The sequence below is a fragment of the Saccostrea cucullata genome, unplaced genomic scaffold (genome assembly GCF_032062105.1).
Source record: "Saccostrea cucullata isolate Sc308-1 unplaced genomic scaffold, CSIRO_AGI_Scuc_v1 ctg5074, whole genome shotgun sequence".
Taxonomy (NCBI): Eukaryota; Metazoa; Mollusca; class Bivalvia; order Ostreida; family Ostreidae; genus Saccostrea; species Saccostrea cuccullata.
In genome coordinates this window covers 6,831-31,354 of record NW_026930200.1, presented here as the reverse complement: position 1 = coordinate 31,354, position 24,524 = coordinate 6,831, and the positions used below count along the sequence as shown (strand labels likewise).

At 34.1% G+C, this 24,524-nt stretch overlaps 1 protein-coding gene across 1 annotated transcript; it reads right to left on the bottom strand.

Annotated features, from left to right (window-relative positions):
• Positions 1–2,737: 2,737 nt before the first annotated feature.
• Positions 2,738–10,961, bottom strand: LOC134283240 (cell cycle checkpoint protein RAD1-like). Its single transcript, XM_062765688.1, has 8 exons — positions 10,801–10,961; positions 6,394–6,549; positions 6,200–6,294; positions 4,807–4,918; positions 4,449–4,571; positions 4,110–4,174; positions 3,271–3,415; positions 2,738–2,938 (listed from the first exon to the last, which is right to left on the bottom strand). Exons 1-8 carry the CDS (start codon positions 10,909–10,911, stop codon positions 2,900–2,902), a joined length of 846 nt encoding a protein of 281 aa, XP_062621672.1. The 5' UTR covers positions 10,912–10,961; the 3' UTR covers positions 2,738–2,899.
• Between the last annotated feature and the right edge of the window lie 13,563 nt (positions 10,962–24,524).

Here is a 24,524-nt window from a genome sequence, read left to right as displayed (position 1 = left end):
TGTCTTTTTTTTTTGACGTCAGACACACCATTGAACGTTTCCGTCCGATCCGCTATCTTTCAGTCTTTTTGTCCTTTGCTAATCATTCAGTGACCAATCACCCACCCAAGATTGCTGAAACCATCTATTAAGATGTCTCTATTTATATTCTTAATTATGCAAGTCTGATTGATTAACGAAAATGTCGCTATTGATGGTTACCATATTTTGAAGCAAAAATGCATTGCAGCTCGTCGAGTCTTTTTTCCCCATTTTGACAATCCCTTTGTTTAATTCAATAATGTTTATGATCACACATACCAATGTCGTCATTTAATTTTCAATTATAAACTAGAAAATGACGAGAATTGTGTCTTTAAAAAATTGGGAGATTAGGTTTTTTTTTAGAATCTTTTAAATGTGTATGTCCTTTTCATTCTAAGAAAAAAATATACTTCAAAACGTGACGTTCCGTTGTGACGTGGCGACACCCCCTATGCTCTATGTTTTAAACATCTATAAAATAAATTCAAACAAACATTATTAAATTAAAATTTAAATGTTAATTAGATTGATATTTGTGCATCTTTTGGTATAATGTATTTGATATGACGCCAAATAAAAAAGATATGGACACTGACATTACTTTTGGAGCAACCCTTGTATGTGGTTTTTCACTGCTGACACATAATGACCTCATAACCTCATTCGATTTTTTTTGTTCAAAGACCTCATTAATTCTCAATATTTATGTATACAATAGAAAGTGCAACTTCCTCTGTAAATAAGTTAATAAAAGACGGTTGCAAGATGGTAAACACCTTCCTAATTCTGAAATAACTGTCTAGATTTTTTTGGTTTAATAATGTGATCAAGCAATTGGCTTTCTTGATGGTTTGCATGAACGCCAAAGGCATAAATTATCACGCATCCAATCGCTTGATCTCATCATCAAACCAAAAGCATCTAGACAGATACTAGTATTCCTTAAATTTACATTTCATAAATTCAAGAGGTTGATGAAAGCCCCACCCACTTCTTTCAGTCTCCCCTATCGTGAACATCTGTTTTTCAAACATTGTCTGTTGATTGAATTAATAAGTTTATGTAGAAATAAAATTAAGAAAAGCATTAGTTTTATTTTTTTATTTTTATCAGACAAAAATCTGTCCATAAATTGACAATGCATTGAAGAGTATAATGGTTTAAGAATTTATGAAATCAGGACCATGTAACTATAGGAAATTATATTAAACTTTTTGTTTTTAATACATGTATGTTGATGATGAAGATAAAGGCTTTTGCAACAGTTTTTTTCATAAACGCCTTGCTTGATCACATCATAAAAACAGAAAATCAGACTGCTATAATTCCTTTAATAACTTCTTATTTAGAACCAGTTAATTTCTCCAAAAAGATACAATGCATTGGAAATATGTATTTTTGTTTAAAAGGAAAAGTTAAGAAAAAGTTAGTATGACAAATTTATGTAAGCAGAGAAAACAGATTCTGTTCACAATCGTACATTAAAAATCCTGTAAAAATAAAATAATTATGATGAACAATGTATATAAACATTTAAAACATTGCTGTGATGTCATTCCTTTGTTCTTGCAGTCTAAAAGTTTACCTGTGGCAGTCCGATATTAGTGAGCAGTCTGATATTAATTGTAATATCAGACTGTCTCAGTACTGATATCCTTCAAAATTGGACTGCTACTGAACAAAAGAAATAAAAAATGTGATAATTTAACAAACAGCAATTTAAATTTCCCACATAGAATGACGATTCTGAAACATTGATCTTACAGAATTGCAAGATTAAAAAAAAAATTAAACTTTCAATTACACCGTATACACTGAAATAGAAAAAAGAACATGCAGCAGACCAGATAATGCAAATTAAAAAAAAATACAAGAACGTGTAAACTTCTAATAGATATATTGAAATTGGAGAAATGTTTCAACCCCTTTCTCTGTTTTTTAAAAAGAGTGGTTATGTCACCAGAGAAGCACATAAACTTTCAAAGCCCCAAAAATAAATTCATAATTAAACGCAAAGTTTAGACACTGTAAAGAGCAGCATTCAAACAATTTGATTTCATTTTTCTCAAAGAAAGAAAAATACATGTACCTATATGCAAAATCAAGGTAACTAGGCCTAGTATCTGATAATGAATACTTAATGTGACAGATTCGCAACAAAATTTGAAGATTTTCAACGTTTCCCTCAAAACTCCTGGATAATTGAATATGTTTGTTTTTCTGTAATGGAAAATCAAAAACAAAAATTAAATGGACTAGTGTACCTTTAGCACCTGCTTAATTTTCTGCGGATATTCTTCATATTGGCATTTTCCACTCCATTCCAAATTTATCATTCACTAGCTTGTCTGTGTGATAATTCGTTGCACTGCTTTAATATCCGTATATGTTTTAATGAAGAAAAATTTGTCCCCGCTCTCCTTATCAAATTCTTTCAAATACCCTCTTAATTCAGTGTAGCCAAATCCCTAAATACTGAGTACTTTTCATTTAAGCCTGCATTCTTCAAAGAACTGCTTCAATAGTCATTAAAACCTTTGTCTTTTGTTCTAATATCGGACTGTCTCAGGTAAATCAAAAGCAATGTTTTAAGTACGATATATGCCTCATACAATTCTGTGTTAAAAAATATCAGACAGTTTTCGGCCCTAACGGGCCTCAAACTGTCTGATATTTTTTCATACAGAACTGTGTTCGGCATATATCCAATACATATATCCTTCATTACAACTTGAAATGAATTTCTAGTACACTAGTACAGCATATAACACGATTTCACATGGCTAGATTCATCACTTTAAACTTATTAAATCTTCTGAATAATTCTATTCATAAACCTGAGAACAAATATTAGGTCTTTAGACATGTATTTAAACTAGTCATCTTCTTCGTCCATGTCTTCATCTGGAGCACACTGAAGAACAGAAAGGTCTTACTGGTATTTAGGGGTATTTTATACATGATTACTTTCAACTCATCATATTTCACCCTTTCGCATTTGCAAACAATTTTGTACCATTTAAAATTCACCAAGATATCGTTCTGTTTAAAAAATATTGTGTTCTTTAAATTTGTTCCACTTCTTATTTGTCCAACTGTGATAATAGCAAAAGGGACAAAAATAAAATGGGGATGAAAATTCCTTGTATACATTATAATCTGTTTTTCAATTTGAGTAACTTTCATATAAAAACTTTTTCAAGTACAGATGAAAAGAACTAAAAGATGAAATGGGATGCAACTTACATAGTACTCCACAAAGCAGACTTGTCCGTCTTCGTTTTTGATCATGTACTGTAGAGACAGGAAGCCTCGATTATCTGTCCGTATCGACACTCGAGTGGACAAGGCTAGAGCTTTCACTGAGGGCTTCAGTAGGGAGATCTTGTATCTAAAAGGGACAATATTTTCTTCTTTATTTCACAGGCACTTGGGGTATGGACCCCCCTTCCATTTTTACTTTTCTTTTTAAATCTGGGATCGAGTCGCCTTTTTCCTATTTTTGTATTCTAATATGCACTATATATTATCAATAATGCAACTCTTTTGTTTGTAAAAGATGTGCTTAAAAATATCATTTTCGACTGATACATAAAAAGAGAGAAGGCTTGCAACTCTTTTCTCATATCCGCCTCACCTCGCTTAAATAAACTTCGCTCAATTATTTATCTAAACCAGAATAAAACATGGGATATGCACACGTTAATAAATTTGTTATACATTCCTCTTCCTTTTTATTTTTCCATTTCGTTTTTATGTGCCCCCGATTTGTAAATATTTCGATGAAATCACCCAAATCTTGGGTGATGTGCATTGACCCATGTTATCCCAGATTTAAAAAGAAAAAAAAATGGAAAGGGGGGTCCATACCCCAAGTGCCTGTGCCTTATTATTTCAAAAATAATATTACATTTTAAGAATTTTGATAAAAAGTGTAACTTTAATTTAAATTTCAGAAGGAATTGTATACATGTATAAATATCATCATTTTATTATATGCTTGTTTTACCAATTAAATTATTGATTCAGCAACTTGCAAACTTTTTTTTTACAGTCTTTTTGGAAATAATACTTATTTTGTCTACCTGTTTGTCTGTGTCTGAGTACAGAGAAAGGACTCCACCATATCAGAGTCTTTAGGAAAGTCCGACTAAAATTGAATATAACAAATGAAGAATAATACACATCCACTGAATAAGCTCCTATATGTACATAAAAAATTTCTGCAGATCAATAACTTGCATATGCATGTAGTGGGTTAAGTAATTAACTTGAATTTTATGTAAAGATATAATTTCTGCTTCCAACTCATTACTTGAGTTAAGTTGTGTAATTTTCTTTCCAAACCATATAATTCTAAAAATCTGATTGACTGAAAATGTAAGGAAAAGTAGAGTATAACAAAATATAACCTGTATACTTACATGTGTGCTGCCAGCATTACCAAATGTTGACAGTCTAAAATAGGGCTGATCTGGGGACATTAGAATCTGTAATATATCACTGGTCAAGTCCAGCTCACTGAATGCTTCCTTTAGACATTCTGACTGTAAACAAAAAAAGACTGAGTATCTGCATCAACAAAATTCATTTCACCTCAGACGAAAATAAATGTGATTAAATTACTAATACCACAATCAAATGTGTTAAAGAAAAGTTAATCACAGTGACCAAAACAAAAAAAAAAAAAAGAAAGAAAGATAGAAATGACAATTTTTTCTTCATCTTCAAATTGTATTATTAAAGAATGAAATAAATTTATCATGTTTATTCATGACTTACTTTCATGATAATTTTGTTAATCACATTTGAACTACAAAAGTTAAAGTCCAGAACTTCATCTGGTTCCAGGGTTTTTATTGTGCAGTCTGTAAGCACACCTTCCTCTTCAAGACTAAAGGAAAATTTCAAATTAATTAAGTCTTTAATATAACAAAACTTATCAAAGGAAAAATATATTCCACATACCCAGTGTTTTCAATAAGAGCCGGCAACCAGCAAAATTAACTGCCTGTACGAGAAATTTTGCCGGCTATGAAATTTCCGGCATTAGGATTTTGCCGGGGCTGATACGTGAAATCCGTAGATTTTATCGCAACTATTTCCATGATCTAGAGTAGCTTCCCTTGAGTGCGCTCTTTTTTCAAGGAAGTTTGATTAGATCGACAGTGTCATGTAATATGGCGTCGCGGACAACTAATATTTGAGCGAAGTCGTGGAGAAACGTGCTGCTGCTGTAACACATGCGTTTGAGATCACATACATTAAGAGGCATAAAGTATGGTCCCTTCCGAAAAGATTTGTTTGTGTTTTATAATTTTCGATTTGAAATTGATTGTGCCACAGACTCAATATTAAGTGAGGGGTTCCCCGGTGAAACAACAGCAAATATCTATATCTAGGCCAATATAATTTTAAGACCTTACTAAAAAATGTATGAATTCTTACAGAATATACTCAAAATGAAAATATCAAATGTTAAGCTAAGACGTGACTCAGACGTAGAAATTCTTACAGAATATCACCAAACTGAAAATTTTATTCTCATTTATTCGTGTAAGATCTCTTGAAATAGAGGGACAGTATCGTTTTCACATTTGGGAAGAATTTAATGTACTAGTATTTTGTATCAAATTCCATTTTCTTAATTACTTTGTTCTGACAATCTGTACAAAATGTCAAAAAATTAAATCGGTTTAAAGATTATTTTATTAAAAGTCTAAGATTGCAGATTATTTCAATTTTAAGGGGGTACTGTACACCACCAAGTGTTTAAAAAATCTTAAATTTTTAACTAAATAATTTTATTTATATATGAATAAAAGTTCTGAACGGACTTAGCTGCAGAGCTGTAGCTCTCTGCTTGAGAAAATTCGGACAGATAAAGCAGAGAGGTACAGATCCAAATGTTGTAAAAACCTTCGATTTTCGCCCCCTGGGCCCCCTACCAGGGCTCTGCCCAGACCCCTCGCCGAGACTGGTTTCCTGCTATTCCATCTATTTTTCCTTCTATTCAAAATCTTATTGAAAACACGTACTGCATACCAATTTTCTCCTTTAATCTTGTTAGCTTAAAAAGGAACAAATTATCTTTGAACAAACCAATTTAGATGAAGAAATGGACCCAAATATATGAACATAAATCATGTTTAGAAAAGACAGAGGCATGACTTACACTAGAACCAAGGGACATCCATAGCCAGCATAACACATTTTTAGACTGGTAGTAATCCCCGGCAAAGAGGTGCTCCCAAATATTGTCAGGCATTCCTAAAATCATTTATTAACTTGTGAATTACAATGAACACTTGAAAAATTATGAAAACTATGGTTATCATAAAATTAGGAAACTGGATGAATAAGAATTACCAGAAGAACAGTCAGGTTAATTTTGAATGTGATCTGTTCATCTTTAACACTGAAATGATGGAACACTCCCTCCTGGATAAAGGCATTGGCCTGAACACATTTGGAATCTTCCACCGTCACCTTGATCCCTAGGGAGCTTGCAAAAACTGTTGCTGTCTTAAAAGAGAATCAACATAAGGCCTAGAAAAAAAATATATTTGTTTCCACTTTCAGGCTGAAAAAATATAGGGTAGGTAGGTAGGCAATTTCTTTTTTTTTTTTTGAAAATTTTTTTTTTTTTTGCTTTTTTAATCAAAACTTGTTCAGAAATAACATTAATGACAAAAGAAATGGTGTTTTAAAGCAAATCTGTGACTTAAACTTATAATACAAAGGTGACCAAAACTTCTTTCTGTCTTGGAAAGCTTGCAAAGTTGGAGACTATAATTCCCTGGGTGAAATCTTGCACATCATGGGACAAAAACATTAAAAAAATATTTAGGGTCGGCACTATAAAATAGGGAAGGTCGGGAAAGCGGAAACAAACATATTTTTTTCTAGGCCTAATAATATACAGTAACAGACACTTAAATTTGTTACTGATTATTAATTTTACAGAATAATCGTTCTTTTCATTAAGAAAACAAACAAGACTTGAAGAGGCCCATCAGCCACATCACTCACCTGAGCACTGTGGCTTGGAAAAAAGGTAAAATCAATCCAGTTTTGAAAACCTTAAATGCATGGGGTCCAAACCTCCCCAAAAAGGCAGAAGAGGGGATGATTTGAGTTAACTTGAATCTACAAAGAATGTTTACAAATTTTTTCAACTTACTGTAGCTTTTTTCCAAACTTTGGTTGTCCATTGTGGCCCCACCCTACTCCAGGGGTCATGATTTGAACAAACTTGAATCTACACTACCTGAGGATGCTTCTATATAAATATGATCAATCATGGCTTTGTTGTTCTTGAGAAGAAGATTTGTAAAGACTTTTCCTGTATATTCTTAGGTAAAACTTTGGTCATCTATTGTGGCCCCACCCTACCCCCATATGTTATGATTTGAACAATCTTGAATCTACACTACCTGAGGATGCTTCCACATTAATTTCATCTTTCCCTACCTAGTGGTTCTTGAGAAGAAGATTTTTTAAACATGCCACTAAATTTTCACTATTTCTTAATTATCTCCCCTTGAATCAGGCCGTGGCCCTTTATCTGAAAAAAACTTGAATCTCCTTCACCAAAAGATGCTTTGTGACAAGTTTAGTTGAAAATGGTCCAGTGGTTCTGAAGAAGAAGACGAAAATGTGAAAAGTTTACAGACAGACAGACAGACCGACTTCAGATGTTGTGGAAAGAATAGAAATGCGTCTTGATCGTATAGTGGTTTATTTTAGACTCTGTTATTAACTATAGAAACATAACGTACAGTATTGTGACGTAACAATAACGTTAACGTACGTTACATAAACCCGCGGATAATCCGTGACACTCCGGGCACCGAAATGAATATTATACTAGAATATTAAAAAGTTCAAATCAAATTAACAGTTCATTGAAATTTAAAATAAAATCAAGTTCATAATCACTTAATTAAGAGGTCCATTCACGGATTCTTTCTTTGGCTTTTGTTTTTGACACTCGATCCTCTTCTGTTCCGACAATTTATCTACCAGGTTTTGTATCAGAGTCTCAGTCCCGGGATGTTTGTGACATAGTTCTGTGTTAGATTTCTCCAGTTCCATGTTTCGAGTCCGTAGATTGGCATTTTGTTTATTATCTCTGCCATGTCCCTGAGATTCTTTTTCTGTGATTTTTCTTTTTCCTTCTCCTCAGCCTCTGTACGTTTTTCTGTCATCTGAGTTTCTTCCCTTCGTGTGTCATCACGGATCCTTACGGCGAACGTGTGATCTTTCTCCCTACTTTCCACGGGGCCCTGTGAGGTTTGTAGCTGATTTTCAAGTGTCTGTACTTTGATATTTAGATCACTTATTTGCCTTTGGGCGTAATCATATCATGACTGAAGACTGCTGTTTTTAGCATTAAAATGCTCCAAGTGAGTGCTGTAGGTTTTGATATTAACAACTTGGTCCTCTAATTCCTGAACCTCGTTATGCAGGTGTCCGTTATACGCTAGTTTATTTATCTGTTCGATCATATCCTTCATCCCATTCTCCACACGAGCCTGAAAATTTCTTTGTTGGTCGAAATTTAACAATCTCTCTAGCATAATAGCATTTTCTTGTTCCAACGTATTCATCCTTTCTGTCTTAGTCTTCAGCTCTGACTTAAGTTGCTGTATCTCGTTAGTCAGTTTGCTACGTTGTTGAATGGAGTCCACAGTCCGACTCATCGGAGTGGAAGCTGATTTCCATAAAACACTTTTATGTCGTTGTTCAACGTTCATTTCTGTAGTATTTGGTTTGCTCGTTCCTACAATGTTGACACTTGTTGATCTGGTGGGCTCTGGCTCGTCTCCGTCCCTCGTTAGTTTCATGTCGCATATACTTGTGTGATGTTTCTTCTGGCACTTTTTACATCTGTTGCGGGATTTACAATCTGCGGCGCGGTGGTTTCCTAAGCAGTTGAAGCATAATTTCTTCCGTTTTAAGATGTCGAATCTTGTATTCACTTCTGTAACTTTCTTACAATCCCCTGGAAAGTGATTCTCTGTGCAACAATAAATGCATGGGCGGCTCTTTATCTCTGTTGTTTCGACATAAGGAGTTGACTCTTTTGTTTTCTGGTTGTGTCCATAATGAACATGGCGTTGTTTCTTTGAGGCTCCGGTAAGAAACATTGCTGTTGCGTGGAATCCATCGCTGTTTTCAATCTGGCCTGATTCAAGGATTTTGACTTCTTTGCTGATTGCTTTACGAAGATTGTGTAGTGAAATGTTGTCACCATCGTACTCACGTGCAATGTTTTTCCTGATTTCAGCTGGTAGCTTGTTGATTATGACTGGAATAAGTAAAGCTCCGTACATTTCTTGTTTTTGTCCAAGACACTCTAAACTCCTGACATGAGATTCCAAGCAGTCTCCATAATTTCTTAAACTTATGGCGTCGTTTCTCAGGGCATGCAGTTCCATAAGTGCTCTCATGTGTGCATTGATAATTTTTTGCGGTTGACCAGACCGTTCCTTGAGCAGGTCTATGGCGGTTTCATAATTTGCATTTGTGAGAGTAAATCCTGCAATGGTTTGTGCTGCTGCGTCCTGTAATTGAGCCTTGAGATACGAAAACTTTTGAATTGGTGTTAAAGTTTGGTTGCGGTGAATTGTCGATTCGTATGAATCCCAAAATGTATTCCATTCTAGTATATCCCCGTCAAAATGTGGAAGATTTAGTTTCGGTAGTCGATGATTATTTGTGGTTAGATGGTAATGACAAAACATTTTTCTGCCAATCCTGGTTATTTTGTTCATCGAGATCAGTGGCAGGAAAATTGTTTAGAATATTCTCACAAGCCGTTTCACTTGAGTTAATTGCAGCTGAAGTGTTTACGTTACTATCATGAATTTCTAAGGCGGGTACAAAACACTCAGCACCGGCGTTCAAAGTTTTACATGAAACCTTTTCTGTAAATTTTTCTGTTTTCTTAATTTTGCAGTCTAATTCGTACATATACTCATCTGTGTTTGTGATTTCTTCTTCTATGTCCTCTTCAGATAATGCGTCTAATATGCGTTCATTTAGTTCTTGTAGAGTTTGTCTTTTTTGCGTTAAGGACTTTCTGATTATTTCGATTTCCTCCGTTACTTCACTGGCTGTATTTTCTTTCAAGTCCAAAAATCGTCCGAAAAGTTTCGTCACCGCTGATCTGTTACCGGCCCGTATGGCTTTTAGTCTTCCTTCCATTTTACGTATTATGTAGACATTCCGTCGATCACGGCACCAAAATTGTTGTGGAAAGAATAGAAATGCGTCTTGATCGTATAGTGGTTTATTTTAGACTCTGTTATTAACTATAGAAACATAACGTACTATGGACTATATCCAAGCAGAGACCTATTTTATATGTCTCTAATCTAAGGCTAATAAAAAACTTGTACATTTATTTTCTCATGTTTTGTAAATGAATTAATGAAAGGCAGCAATCAAAACAATTATATGTACAAACCATGCAAATAAGGTGTCAATTTAATTTTTTCAGTAATTCTAACTGAAATAGCTCACTTTTTTACCTTTCATAAATTGTTGCATGTCGCAACAACAGAAACACTGATGTTAAAACACAGATACAAGAAAAAAACCTAAGTAAAAATTTGTGACTCATGTCTCTTTGTAATAAACTAAATTACCTTCTATTATAAACAAAGAGCACTTACATATAAACGGATTGTACAGACCTTGTGTTCTGGAATGGATAGTTCATTTGTTGTTTCAACTCTGACACATAAATTTTGAAAATTTTATAAATACCTCTTTGAAATGGATTGCTTTCAGTATATTTGAAACATTCCTTGCGTTGTCCAACTTTGCCAGCAATACATAATGACTGTCACTGTCATCATGCTGTGTAGATAGAGACATTTTTAGTGCTCATCACATTTCGGAGGCGCCCAGCGAAGGAAATTCGAATTTCCGCGAAAATTGGGTCTTTTTCTAAATATCGAACCCGATGTTATTATGACGTTCTTGCAAGGGAAATTATGAATGGACTTTATTAATAAAAAAAATATTGAATATGTATAACTATTCCCTTTATTTAATATTTTCCAATACTCGGGGTAGTTCCAGATTTTCTCTTGTGTGAGGGTGTGTGTGAGGGTGTGTGTGTGTGTCTGGGGGGGGGGGGGGGGGGGTTGATTGGCATTCGGCAGGAATCTGGGCGTAGTTGAAAAGTGAAAATTTTATCGAAATGACACATGAAATTTTACATTTTTTCTATTTATCTGGTTCCTGTGAAATGGGAAATGAAAATAATTTCCCGATAGTCAGTTCTGATTTGCTTAAAAAGAACATGAAAATTGGCTAGATCAGATATTTGGTACAAAATTGTATATATTTAACCACGTTTTTCTGTCTGTTCGTCTGTTACACTTTGGGGTATCCATCTCTTATCCGCAACGTACTCCTCTTATACCACTGAATGAAATTTGGTCACAGAATCTTTATTACATATTGCCATTGTGCACGTCATATTTTACTTCTTGATCCAACACATATTTTGGGTTACCCACAGCAAAACAATGGACACTGCCATTATATCCATATGGGAGGCGGGGGTATCATTTAGTGAGTAATTGCTCACAGTACCTCTAGTTCTTTACAATACATTTGCTCACATATTAACATCCCAATAAACCTTTAAAATCAAAATAGAACAACTATGCATGTGAAATACAATTAATACTCCTCCTCATAGACATTATCATAACTCCTCCTATACCATCGAATAAAATTTAATGATACTTTCAAAGATTCTTCATTACATAATGCCGCTGTGCACCTCCTATTTTACTTTTTGATCTGACACTTACTTCGGGTCTCTCGGAGCAAAACATTGACTTTGTCATTATAATCAAATGGGAGGAAACTCAGTGCTCACAGTGGTATATCAGGGTTCTCCACATTTGAAAATTTAACCATGGAGGAAGCTGCGCGAAGGCGAAATGTGATCAAAAAACACGAATGTGTGATATACTTCCTAATCTTCATTAATCAATAATTGGTTTTACAGTTTTCAAACTGCAACACATAACAATGGAATAAGTAACACTTTTTAAAGTTAAAAAAATAATAAATTGAAAAGGATTTAATTCTCCTGTATCTTACTTCACAAATGTACCAAAATTTGCCCAAAACTGTTGTAACCTTCTGAATGATTTAAAAGAAAAATTGTTGATACAATAAGTCAGTAACCATGGCAATATTTTTCAGAAAAATTGTAGTCTGTTGTATGAAATTTTTTGTTTCAATATGGCTAAAACTGATGAATGGGTAGTATTTTTTGAAGTTAACACACAGAGGAACATTTGGACCAGTGTCCCTTATTTCTAAATGTTTTAGTTTTCTAGATATTGCATATTTCACAGTTTTGTTTACTTCTTCACGTGCCCAGTGCTAAAATAGCACCACGCGATGTTTCATAACAACGGGAAGTAACTCTAAAACTAAGACGGCGATTAAGACGTAACCCCCTATGCACATTTTATCAAAAAGATAATAAAGTTAAAGCTTAAAAAAAGAGCATGGGAAATTGATTACAGTAAATACCGAGGAATATGAAAATTTTACATACATGTAGTATTTTTTTTTTCTGGCACAGAAACTTGAATCGCATGCATGACGTTTTATTGTTATCTTTTTTAAATCCATTACATGTCTAATCAGGTAGTGAACATATTTTAGTTCCACTAAATTATTTACATGTGTACAGGATAATTAACTCTCAATATATTTATCATCTGATCAGCTGATTGACTCTCTATTGATTGTCACACTTCACAGCATAGTCCCCGATTAGCGAGTCAATAACAACGTGTTTGTTAAGCACATCCCGCTTTCCTTCGAGGCGTGCGAGGTGCATGGCGGCCGTTGTATGAACAAAATTAACTACTCAAGTCATTAAAAAATTAGATGTCAGGACTGAAATGCAATAAAATTTAATCATAGCGGCTGCCGATTTTAACCATGGCGCAGCTCGTTTAACCATGGCGCACATAAATTTAACCATGGCGGGCCGCCACGGTAAAACCCCTTGTGGAGAACCCTGTATATGATGAGTTGCTGATGAGAGATGGGTACCCTTCAATAATTATGTTATAGAAAAAATGAAATGTCCATGTTTTGCATAGAAACCTTACATATTTGTCCGATCAAAAATTAAATAGGAGTGCAAAATGGCAATAAAGATTATGTGAAACTCTCATGAAATTTCATATAGTGGTATAAGAAGAGTTGCGGACTAGAGAAAGGTTCCTCAAAGCGTAAAAGACGGAAAGACAGAAAGGCGGATGGACATCACGATCACTTTATACCCTCCCATTTTTCAAGCGGGGGTATAAAAAATTGTTGCACTCTAGACTAGTGCTTTTAATTTTCCGTGTGCATCTTTTATACCCCCGCTTGAAAAGTGGGATGGTATACAGTGATCAGGATATCCGTCCGTCTGTCTGTTACGCACTCTCTTAAATGCAACTAATCCTATAACACTGAATGAAATTCAATGAGACATTAACAGAATCTTTGTTTCTTATTTAGTGTCATTGTGCAGTTCTTATTATACCCCCGGCTTGAAAAGCGGAGAGTATATAGTAATCGGGATGTCCATTCGTCCGTCTAGCTGTCCGTCCGTCCGTTTGTTACGCTTTGGAGTACCCATCTCTTATCCGCAACTCATCTTATACCACAGAATGAAATTTGATGAGACTTTCTGAGAATCTTTATTACATAGTGCCATTGTGACCTCATGTTTTACTTTTTGATCCGACACATATTTTGGGTTTCCCACAGCAAAACATGGACACTGCCATTATATTCATATGGGAGGCGGGGTATCATTTAGTGAGTTCATTGCTCACAGTACCTCTAGTTTTCAAATGAAGGTCAATATACTAATAAAAAATTCTGATTTTTTTTCACGCATTTATAATACCCTCCGCTTAAAAAGTAAGTGAGCATATACTGTCACAATATAGTGATCAGGATGTCCGTCCGTCCGTCCAGTCTCATCCGCTACTCCTCTTATACCACTGAATGTCACTTTAACATAATCTTGGTGCCTCCACTTATTTACCTTTTGATCGGTCACATATTTCGGGATGTCTCATAGCAAAACATGAATTTTGCCATTATTCTCATATGGGAGGCGGAGGGGGTATCATTTAGTGAAGTCAGTTCTCACAGTACTTCTAGTCTTTTTATTGTTCAACAGAATTTTAAATATGATGTTTTATGATGACATATATTAAGGTAAAAATTAAATTCAAAAGTTATAGAAAATCAATTTGGCGGTCATTATTTTTTTTAACGCATCCTCTTCTGCTTTGTAAATCGATGAAAGATGCTTACAATAGTGTATTATACAAGCATTTTATATTTTTAATGTAAACAAATCTGCTTTCAACATATTATTGAAAATGCAAATGCTTTTTTAAAACCCATGCATCTTTCATTGACTGTTGCTATTGTGACCAAGTTTCACGGTCTCCCTAAGCTCTTTGAAAGATTTATTTGTGAAAGGAGTTTTCCACTTAAGTATAGCAGCGTGGTCCCTTTTTTGCCCTTATTTTACAGAATATACATGAGGATACGGTATTATTTTTAGTTTCATTGTGTATAAAAAAGTATTTCTAATTAACATTTTGTACAATCATTATTAATATTCTGGAATGTCAAGAAATACAAGCCGATTTCCAACACCTACTGAACACACAAATTCCGGAACATTTTCTTTCGAACAGAGTACGGTTCTTCTATTACATACAAATGGGCGGAGACATTTAAATTAGGTATTATATAAAGGAAGACACCGGTGAATTGTAGCGTGAGATAAGAAATAATAAACATTATTATCCTTCAGAATTATACAGTCAATCTGATTGGTTAACATTAATGTGTGTTTATTTATATTGTAACAGCGTAAAGGCGTATGAAAGTTTTCTTTTTTCTGGGGGGGGGGGGGTCGAAGAACTCAAGATTTATCCCTGAAAAGAATGGGTCACCCCTCCCCCAGGTACTACCTGCCTGACATGTATATAAATTTCTTAACTTCGCTGTAAATTCGGATTTACTTATCGATTATAAATACATTCGGAGTTTTTCCCGGTTTATATAAATTTTATATGCAGCTAGCATCCAAAAATGTGACAAGAGTATAAAGTTGCTTTGAATATTGAAGTGGTCAGTATGTGAGTGCATATGTTAAGACTGATTAAATGTGAAGAAATTATTACGTGTTTGGTATTTTCTGCTTTTCTTTTTCGCAAGAAATTGATTTAATGGGTATTTATATACATCTACGCGTGTGCTTTTCGCAATGAACAGGAATATTTCGATTACGTGCATGAAAATTTAAAAAAAAATGTCCCGGAAAATCGTCAAAGTTTAACATAAGTTATATTCATCGAAGTCTATTGAAAGCCTTTTTTTATTTAAAAAAATGAAAGCTGGTGTTTGCATATTTCAAATACGAGCTAAGTACAGAAAACACGCTTTCCAAAGGTATTCACCTGTGGCGGAATGGAATCACGTGACATATTATCTATTCTTAGCAGGTCAACAAGAGGTTAATCCTATGTAAATGTACTCACCGAACAGATTCAAAATCATGATACTTTTAAGTAGAAGACATAGAGCGCAATGTTGTTCAACAAAGATATTTTCACACAATCCGTATAAATTTAATATACACATTATATTTTGATGTCGACTTTGAACAAAGCTGCGCTCGATGTTTACGAAAGCCGTGAAGTGGGTACCTGTCACAAATTATGTTCCCCAAACGAAGTTGGGGAACATATTGTTTTTACTCTGTTTCTTATTATTATTATTATTATTATTTTTCTTCTTCTTCTTCTTCCTGGAACTTTTTTGTCCGGGAATGATCTTGTAAACTGTTCGTCCGATGTAGGTAAAACCTTTTTAGGGTTAGTAGACATGTTATGTAGATTTGCGGAATCAAGGTCATTTTGCGCGCACGTGCTTGCAAGAGCGTGCACGTGCAACACGTGAAATGACCAATATAATAGATATAGCCACAACTTTTCTTTTTTTAGATGAAATGCTTTGAAACTCATAATGTAAGGATATATTAGTAGTATAGACATGACGACATGGTGAAAATAGCAAGATCTCACGCGCATGCACGTGCACTTCGCTCTGATTGGCTGCAACTAAAGTCTCAATATCTTTCTTGTTTTTTGACGAAATCCTTTGAAATTTTGAACATAGCCATGCATTAGGATACCCTACAACATGAAATAAAGCAATTATCATGAAAACACGTGCATGCACGTGCGCTGCAATCTGATTGGCTGAAACTTTAAACAGCTATAACTCCCCTGGTTTTCAACCAAACAGGATGGGATTTGGAATATAGATAGATATAATAGACTTCTACAAGTAGGTATGGTCACCATGCACATGCATACACGTGCGTGTACATGTACTGCAATCTGATTGGCTGAAACTTTAAACAGCTATAACTCCCTTAGTTTTCACCCAAATGGGGTGGAATTTAGAACATAGATAGATGTAATGGACTTCTACATGAAGGTATGGTCACCATGCTCATGTATGCACGTGCGTGCACGTGAAATGAGTAAAATCAAACATACACTTGAATGAGCGTATTTTTTAAATAATTTTGGATTAAATACTTTAATATTCAGTATATTAAAAATATAGATTGTGTAGACAAGATGATATGGTCATGACGCAAATGCATTCACATGTGCACGCGTGCAATGCTAAAGTTTAAATGATTTTTGTACACTTCTTTGTAAATGTTGTTAAAATCTCAGATGCATAGAGTTTGTCTTATTTAATGAAGCTTACAGGGAATATATGGCACCAAAAGGGAGTTGGGGAGCGTTTGGGGAACATCTGTAACGGTCCCCGTTACAATTAGCACTAGTTTCTTTTGATATTCATCAAAATCAAAGGACCCCACCTTCAAAACACAGCTTCGCGTGTTCTTTTTTGCAATTATTTGAAATTTTTAAACGTTGGAGCATATACTACAGACATAAGAGAGCAATGTAATGTACTTTTTAAGCTTTTTAATGAAAGTTTAAAATTTGACAAGTAACCGGGGACCACGGATAATGGTTTATTGAGACTTCTTCTTTATCTTATAGTCCATAGATTGTGCATTTAACTCCATTGTTAGTTTCGTTTGCTTTACGTAATCGCTAAACTTCCTGCTTAGAAAAACTAGCCAGCGTCAGGATATAAAACAGATGAATTTCTTTTTAAACAATAGTCCAGTTTTACCTATCTCAGTGTGTTCCGTCAAAAGTGACACCTATGCAAGCAAAAAATTAGAAAGTAGGAACACTAAGTAAACCCAGAATTTGAAATGGTATTTTTAATGTCTTACTGAAAAATTTAAAGTTGAAGGGGCTTTATATTGTTTTAATTATTTTTTTTTTAATTAAAAATCTAAAGTAATCAAGAATGATCATTATAATCCGTAGTCTAATTTTTACTGACCACGAAATATCTCTCTTTAGTTGATTTTTTAAGTATGCATAAGCTTTCTGTATAAAAGACCACTACTCCAGATCTAGGAAAAGAATTACATTGCTTTTGGTTTCCAACAGCAGAAAGAAAACTAATTATATTTTTTAAGGTTTAAGACATCACTTTTTTTGTAACAAATTATTTCGTCAAAAATGAAATCATGAAAGTCTGGTTTAACCATAACTTATGTAAAGATAGAACTTCATCAATTTTTGACAAGGTAAAGATATCAAGGGCAGTATAGGGTGACATTGTTGTCAACGCTTACCAAAATTAGAAACTTGAAAAACTGAATGCTCATATATTTATTGATATTACTGCAGCCGGTCCACATATCCCAGAGTTGGTTACGACTCAGATTTCAAATTAAATAATCGTCACCAAGGTTGGATATAATTGTTTTGTAAATTTTCTACTCTTATCTACGAACGGGTGGTGTTTGATAATAGATACACTCAGTCTGTTTTACAGAATTTGTTTTGGTAGTACTGTAGATTTACCCATTGTACAAATTTGAAAATGGTGAAAGAATGGGATTCAAATAGCAATAATGAAGAGCAGGAAAACAAAGATGGATGTTGTGAAGGAAGAACATTTGATTGTATGACAATATTGTTTGGATGTCTACATGCATTTGGTGTAAAAATCAAACCTGATCTTGTGGTCATTATTCGAATTATGATGGCTGCATATGACTCTAGTGCTGAACTGATTATTTTTTCCATACAGAATGCAGATTTCTTTGCCGCTGATAATAGTGATGAATGGTTGTTTGCCATGTGTTTCCTGGGTGTTATTGCACATTGGATCTTTTTCATGTATTCTGCAGCAAGGTTTAACGAATGGAATGGCGAAACCATCGATGCAAAACTTGGGCTCAAAATTGTAGGACTTATTTTCGACATTTTCATGCTTGGTTATGCTGGACACGTGCTTTCTTTTCATGTTGACACTGGATTTAACTTGGCACTGGTTATTATTGAAAGTTTGGAAATATTGTTGGATTTTTTTCAACTCTTGCGCCTTATGTATAGGCGTCAAAAGAGGAATACGGTCTCTCCGCATTCAAATAATTCAGACAGCAATACTTAGCTTATAGTACTTACACTGCCAAATAGCTGTTTTGTGATACAAACAATAAAAATGTCATTTTTTGTGTCTTTCACGTCTTAATTAAAGACAGTGAAATATTAGAGGAACTATGAGCTATGAACTCACTAAATGATACCCCAGCCTCCCATAAGATAATAGTGGCAAAATCCATGTCATGCTCTGGGAGACCCGAAATAAGTGTCAAATCAAAAAGTAAAATAAGAGGTGCACAATGGCATTATGTAATAAAGAATCTGTATCATCACATTTTATTCAGTGATGTAGGAGGAGTTGCGGATAAGAGATGGGTACCCTTCAGTATTATAAAAATAATGGCAGTGTCAATGTTTTGCCATGGGAAACCCGAAATTACAGCGGCATAAGAGGAGTTGTGGTTAAGAGATGGGTACCCCGAAGCGTAACAGACGGACGGATATCCCGATCACTATATACCCTCCCCTCTCCCTGATTTTCAAGCGGGGTTATAATAATTGATATGTCTTTACTGAAGGTTGAACCCATTTCTTTTTATGTGCTTTACATGTAAAGTTTATTGAGTTTTTTTCTTATCATGGTTTCACATCATATACTCTTTAAAAGGCATTGTCTTAGGGTTATCTTTACAGGGAGGGGAGAGAGTTACGTCCCATTTCACTTTTATTGGGATATGCATCATAGAATTATGGAATCCATTGATAACTCACCGGTAACATAGGAATTTATACCAACATTGCGCTAACGAATGGTTACACGAAAAAGAGTATTCAATGTGCAAAAGAGTAAATAAAAAATTATCCGTAATTAGACCTAGTTTCAAGTGGTCCTATCCTTTAAGATTTTCTCCGAATGCAATAAATTGTTTTTATTTACAGGTGCCCGTGTGCATGGAACAAAAAAAATAATTGACAGAATTAGATTTATGCAGATATGTCTGTCTTCCAAGAAATTTAGATAAGGGTCACTTATCGCCCCCCCCCCGGGCTTTCAAAATCAATGACGTGCCAGGGGGTGCACTCCGCCCCCCCCAGCCCCCCCCCAAAAAAATCCAACCACGCCATAAAAATCTTTTAAAAAAGCAAAAAAAATTAACTCCTTAATTGAGCAAAATCTAAAAAAAAAATTATTTCATGGGGTGGGGTGAGAGTTAAAGCGCTCACTTATAAATCCTCATGACTTTTGATTCCAACTAAACAGGGGGCACCTTTTTCAAAGGGGGTCTGCGTTTTCCATATAGGGGAGGCGTCCAAAGTTACTTTTTAGTTGTTTTTTTTTTCATTTAAATCATAACAAGTCGTAAGTATATGGATAAGGTCATCTTTAAAAACAGGATAATAATTGAGTAGATAGGGGCATTGTTTTTATTCAAAGATGTTTTGCGTTTAATCTCAATAATTATTGCGTTTATTCGCAATAAGAATATCTTTCTCATTTACATTCATTTCTTAATTCAACAAAAATGTTTGCAGTAAAACTTAAAATACTTATGCAAATTAGAATTTATCTGGCTTTCTTTTTCTTTATTTCTTTTTTCTTCCTTTTTTTGCATCTTTTATTCCAGATAATTTCAGACACCGAGATGTTCCTGATTTTTATTTATTTATTATTAAAACATTTTTTTGCGTTTTCAAACCATCAGAAAAAGTCCATTTTCTTCTATAAAAGGGAAGAAGGGTTTATTCACTGTCAAAAGTATTGTCTTCCCACACATTTGGTGATTTTCTATTTTAATAAAATTTGTGGGAAGACAGTATATTACGTTTTCCTTTTTTTCCTACTTTCCTGTTAACAAAAAAAGTGAGCTAGCCTGATTAGAAACGCATTCATGTAAGTGTTTCTTTTACTTGCTCACTTCATTTTTAAATATAGTCATAAAACAATCTTCGATGTATATACTGTCATTAATATTGTGTTGCAAATTTGAATTTACTAGGTGGAGATAAATGCAATGTGAATGTTGCATTTACCTCCATCTAGTCGCCCGCGTGGCGCAGTGGTTAGAGCGTCTGCTCTAGAGCCGCGAAGTAAGGAGTCAATCCTTTCGTCGTGGGTTCGAATCCCACTGTGGCACGTGGATACCGGTCAGTCGGATGAGACAAGCTATTGTTTAATTCTCTCTCTTTCTCTCTCTCTCTCTCTCAAATTTCAAATTGGTTTTCTGTAAAAGAAAATAATGATAATAATAAACTAGAGCCGAGCTCGTTGCAAAGCAACGAATAGGTCTTCCGTTGGAGTTACGAACTAGAAGACGTAACCTTGAGTCGAGGTCAAAAGCCACATACTAGAGATATACAAGTAAAAAACCTTGTAAGAGAAGCAACTTACAATGTTTTGAGAGGAAAAAGACTGTAAAGGAATACTTGTATGTGTGACCTTGATCTTTCCAAATGACCTTGTGCTAAGCAATAACTAACTCTCGTTAGAGCTAAAATTGAGATAAAAAGAGTTAGGTCAAGGTCTAAAGAAAGGCCAAGTTAAAAAATGGTGATGCCATTAAATAGCTCTCATCAATATGCATCAACATGTGAAGTTTGATAGCACCATTTTAAATGGTATTTTTAAAACTGAGCTAAACACTAATTTAAGAAAAGTGAGGTATATACATGTATAAAAAGTCTAGTTTTAAAAAATGTTAATGCAATTGCATAACTCTAATTATTTTCTTTCAGTATATTAAGATTGATAAAAATATCTTGGATAGTTTGTTTGAAACTGAGCTTTGAACTGAGCTAAAGGCAAAGTGTGACAGAAGGAGAGACGGAAGGACATTCTTATTCATTTTAAGGGATGGGGTACTTATAGTGATGACTCGGAATTTAACAACCTGTCGCTCCATGAAACATTATTTTGGAGTGTCTGTATACAGCTGCGTGGCTTTTCTTAGAATGAAATTAGTAGTTTTTGAAATATCTAAATAATTCTTTTATTAACGCCGTGATATTTGATAGGCTGTATAATAGCTGTTCGGATATAGTGCCGTTTGAAGGTCCAACACCTTTCTTTTAATATAACCAAAGGTTCTAGTGATCTTTTTTCTGTATAGTCGAAATGCATGGGAGAAAGAAAGAAACATATGTGGTCGTTCAAAACAAATTTATGAGTTGTGTTTTTCATCTATACAGACATCTTTTTTCTTCTGGTTTTCCTTTTTTAGCCGGGCTCATTGTTCGTAAAGCAATGCCCGGCTATTGCGACGGTGAGCAATGGGAAATGCTGCTTCTTCACCTCCAATTTGAGTTTACGAGTAAAAATATAGTGCGTACGCCCAGCCGCTGTTGAGAAAACAAAATCCATGCAAACACCTTTAGAAATAGTAAATCGAATATTTTTATTAAAATATAAAATTGTTTAATATTTTTCCTGGCTCCTTTGACTAATATTTTACAAAGCAATTTAAAAGGTGCGAAAGGTTTTCTCCAGGTATCCCTGTCTGCGTCATATTCTATAAATAAAGGTTGTACTATCAGGCTAACACAAATGCAGGGAACACCATTAATGACTTGATGTAAAACTCTCCGCTGAGGACACATCAGTGCAGAGTCGTTTGACCTTAATTAATCTTGCTGCATCTGTGATTAGTTACTTCTTTTTGTATATAAAACCCCGAAACGATACATGTGATAAATGTTTTACGCTGTTAATTTCTAGCTATATTTTATTTAATTTTTAAAACATTTTAATATACATGCCATTGAGATATTTTTGTATGTAACATATCCTCTATACGTCTGAAATTGATTTTAAACTGTCACCACGGTCTTTGTTCGTATAATGACCCGGCTTTCAGTACTTCTGAGTACTTTGATTGTGAATTGCCGTTTATTTTGTTTACAAGTTTGTCTTCATAACGCTGTTCATACGCGCTACCATTGTGAGAGGAGAAAACAAGTCGTCGTCCAGCAACAATGACTGACCAGATTTACGTTTATATCACTGTAATCATTATACAACCAAATATCAGAGCGAATCGATAATTTAAGAACCTAGTTAAATACATAGGAATTCAATACTTAAGGAAAGAACTCAATTTATATTTCATGATAAATTGGCTATAACGAATTTTCTAATTTTGTAAAACCGTATTCTGAAAGCTCTGGATGTATATGTTTGGTCACTTTTCTATGTAAAAGTTCATACATATAAAACATGTAATTATTATCGGCTGCGGTAGAGGTCAATCTTTTTGTGATTGTGTTAGTGAGTGCACATGGGGAAATGAGACTCTTTTTTTATTACTTCAATAAAATAATTCGTAAATTATAACAAGTAAAAATCATGCGTAAAATATTTTAAAATCTTGATTAAACTTAATATTAAATGTTGAAATATATTTCAATTTCATTGCCATTAATATCTCATGATCATCGATAATTTATGGTCATAAAAAAGAGTTTACATCAGATACTCCCCAGCCTGAGAGTGTGTAAGATTTGAAAAGAAATCTCTTGATTTTCAGGATAATGATGATGTGGTTATAGTGCATGGTGAATAAAAAAAAAATGAGGAGTTTTTCAACTTTTAGTAAAAATTGTTTTGAACTTACTCTTCATCTACAAATGACACAAAGATCATGAAGATATTTTTTTTAATTTTGCACTGCGATTTGCAGCATAGCCTGCTCTGCAGAAACCATGAGCATTATCACGTAATAAAGATCCAGGGTATCGAGGTCGGACAGGCTTACACCTTCATTTTGATGACAATAAATTCTTCTTATACATCATTGAACATGTTTGTTTTTTAACATCGATAAATCTATTTATGAGCAAATGCGGTAAAATTATTTTTTTATTTTGCTTTGAAATCAGCCTGAAATAGAATTGAAAAACTATTTCAGCTTAGAATTCCTTGCATGTGAAAGAATGTTTTGCTTTGCAGCCAATTTGATGCTTTGCGTCAATTAAATTCGTACTGACATTGTACATGTAAAGGCATGTATAATATTCTGTTTATTGGACGAAATAGTATACCATTCTGTACAATATCATTTTAAGTTTAGTAGCAAATAACTGCAAACTCAAAAGTGCTTAATTTCATGTTGGATTTCCCCCTGTGTATTAGAAACGTTAACTCCACTTACTATTATCATGCATGCGTATGTCACAGAGTAAATTCTAAAAATATTATTTTAAAATGTAACAGAATTTAATTTTATAAAAAGAATTATTTTCAATGCTTATTTTTGACATATGCTCAAATTCATTTATCTAGCAATTAATGTTTAGACAGCAAAAAGTAATTTGTCACTCAATATTTATTTTAGGAATTAGTGTCAATCCTCTGCCTCAAAGAGTGTCCGACTCGTATGTGTGATAATTGCGTAAATGAGTTAATTGAAGTTTGAGTGAATCCCGTATGTTGTGTGAGAGAGTCAGTTTTAGATCCGCCGTGGACAATCCCGGACGTGAAAATTAGATGCACTGGACATTCCGTCATCAAGAAAATATAGTTTATCTCTGGACTATTCCGAGTTACCAAAACGTTTGTGTGTGTGTCCGTGTGTGAGCGTTACAACTCGTCTTTGTTTTATGTGACTTGATTTATTTTGCAAAATACAAACTTTAACTTTTTCTTGCTTTATTTTCGTTTAATGAATTTTCATCACAAGTTCACTTGTGTTACGTACATGTAGTTTAGATTCATAAAACAATTACCACTTCGATAAATACAGGAAAAAAGTGGTGTAAACCTTGCTCATGTTTTTTTTTTCGGCTATCAAAAGGCATAAAACTTGAAATGAATAAATGCACAAGCGATTACGATTGATTAAAACAAGCTGAAATAAAGTGAAATTGAATGATATGAAAGGAGTCGACATGATTTGAAACCCAATTTTCCATTTGTAACTATCGGAGTACACAACGGAT

What these genes read in the sequence shown, in the direction of transcription:
- LOC134283240 (XM_062765688.1), bottom strand. Translation starts at nt 10,911, where the DNA reads ATGTCTCTATCTACACAGCATGATGACAGTGACAGTCATTATGTATTG. An exon ending in GGATGTCCCTTGGTTCTAGT is followed by an intron (nt 4,919 to 6,199) that starts GTAAGTCATGCC and finishes ATTTTCCTTTAG; the next exon opens with TCTTGAAGAGGAAGGTGTGC. An exon ending in ACTCAGACACAGACAAACAG is followed by an intron (nt 3,416 to 4,109) that starts GTAGACAAAATA and finishes TGTCCCTTTTAG; the next exon opens with ATACAAGATCTCCCTACTGA.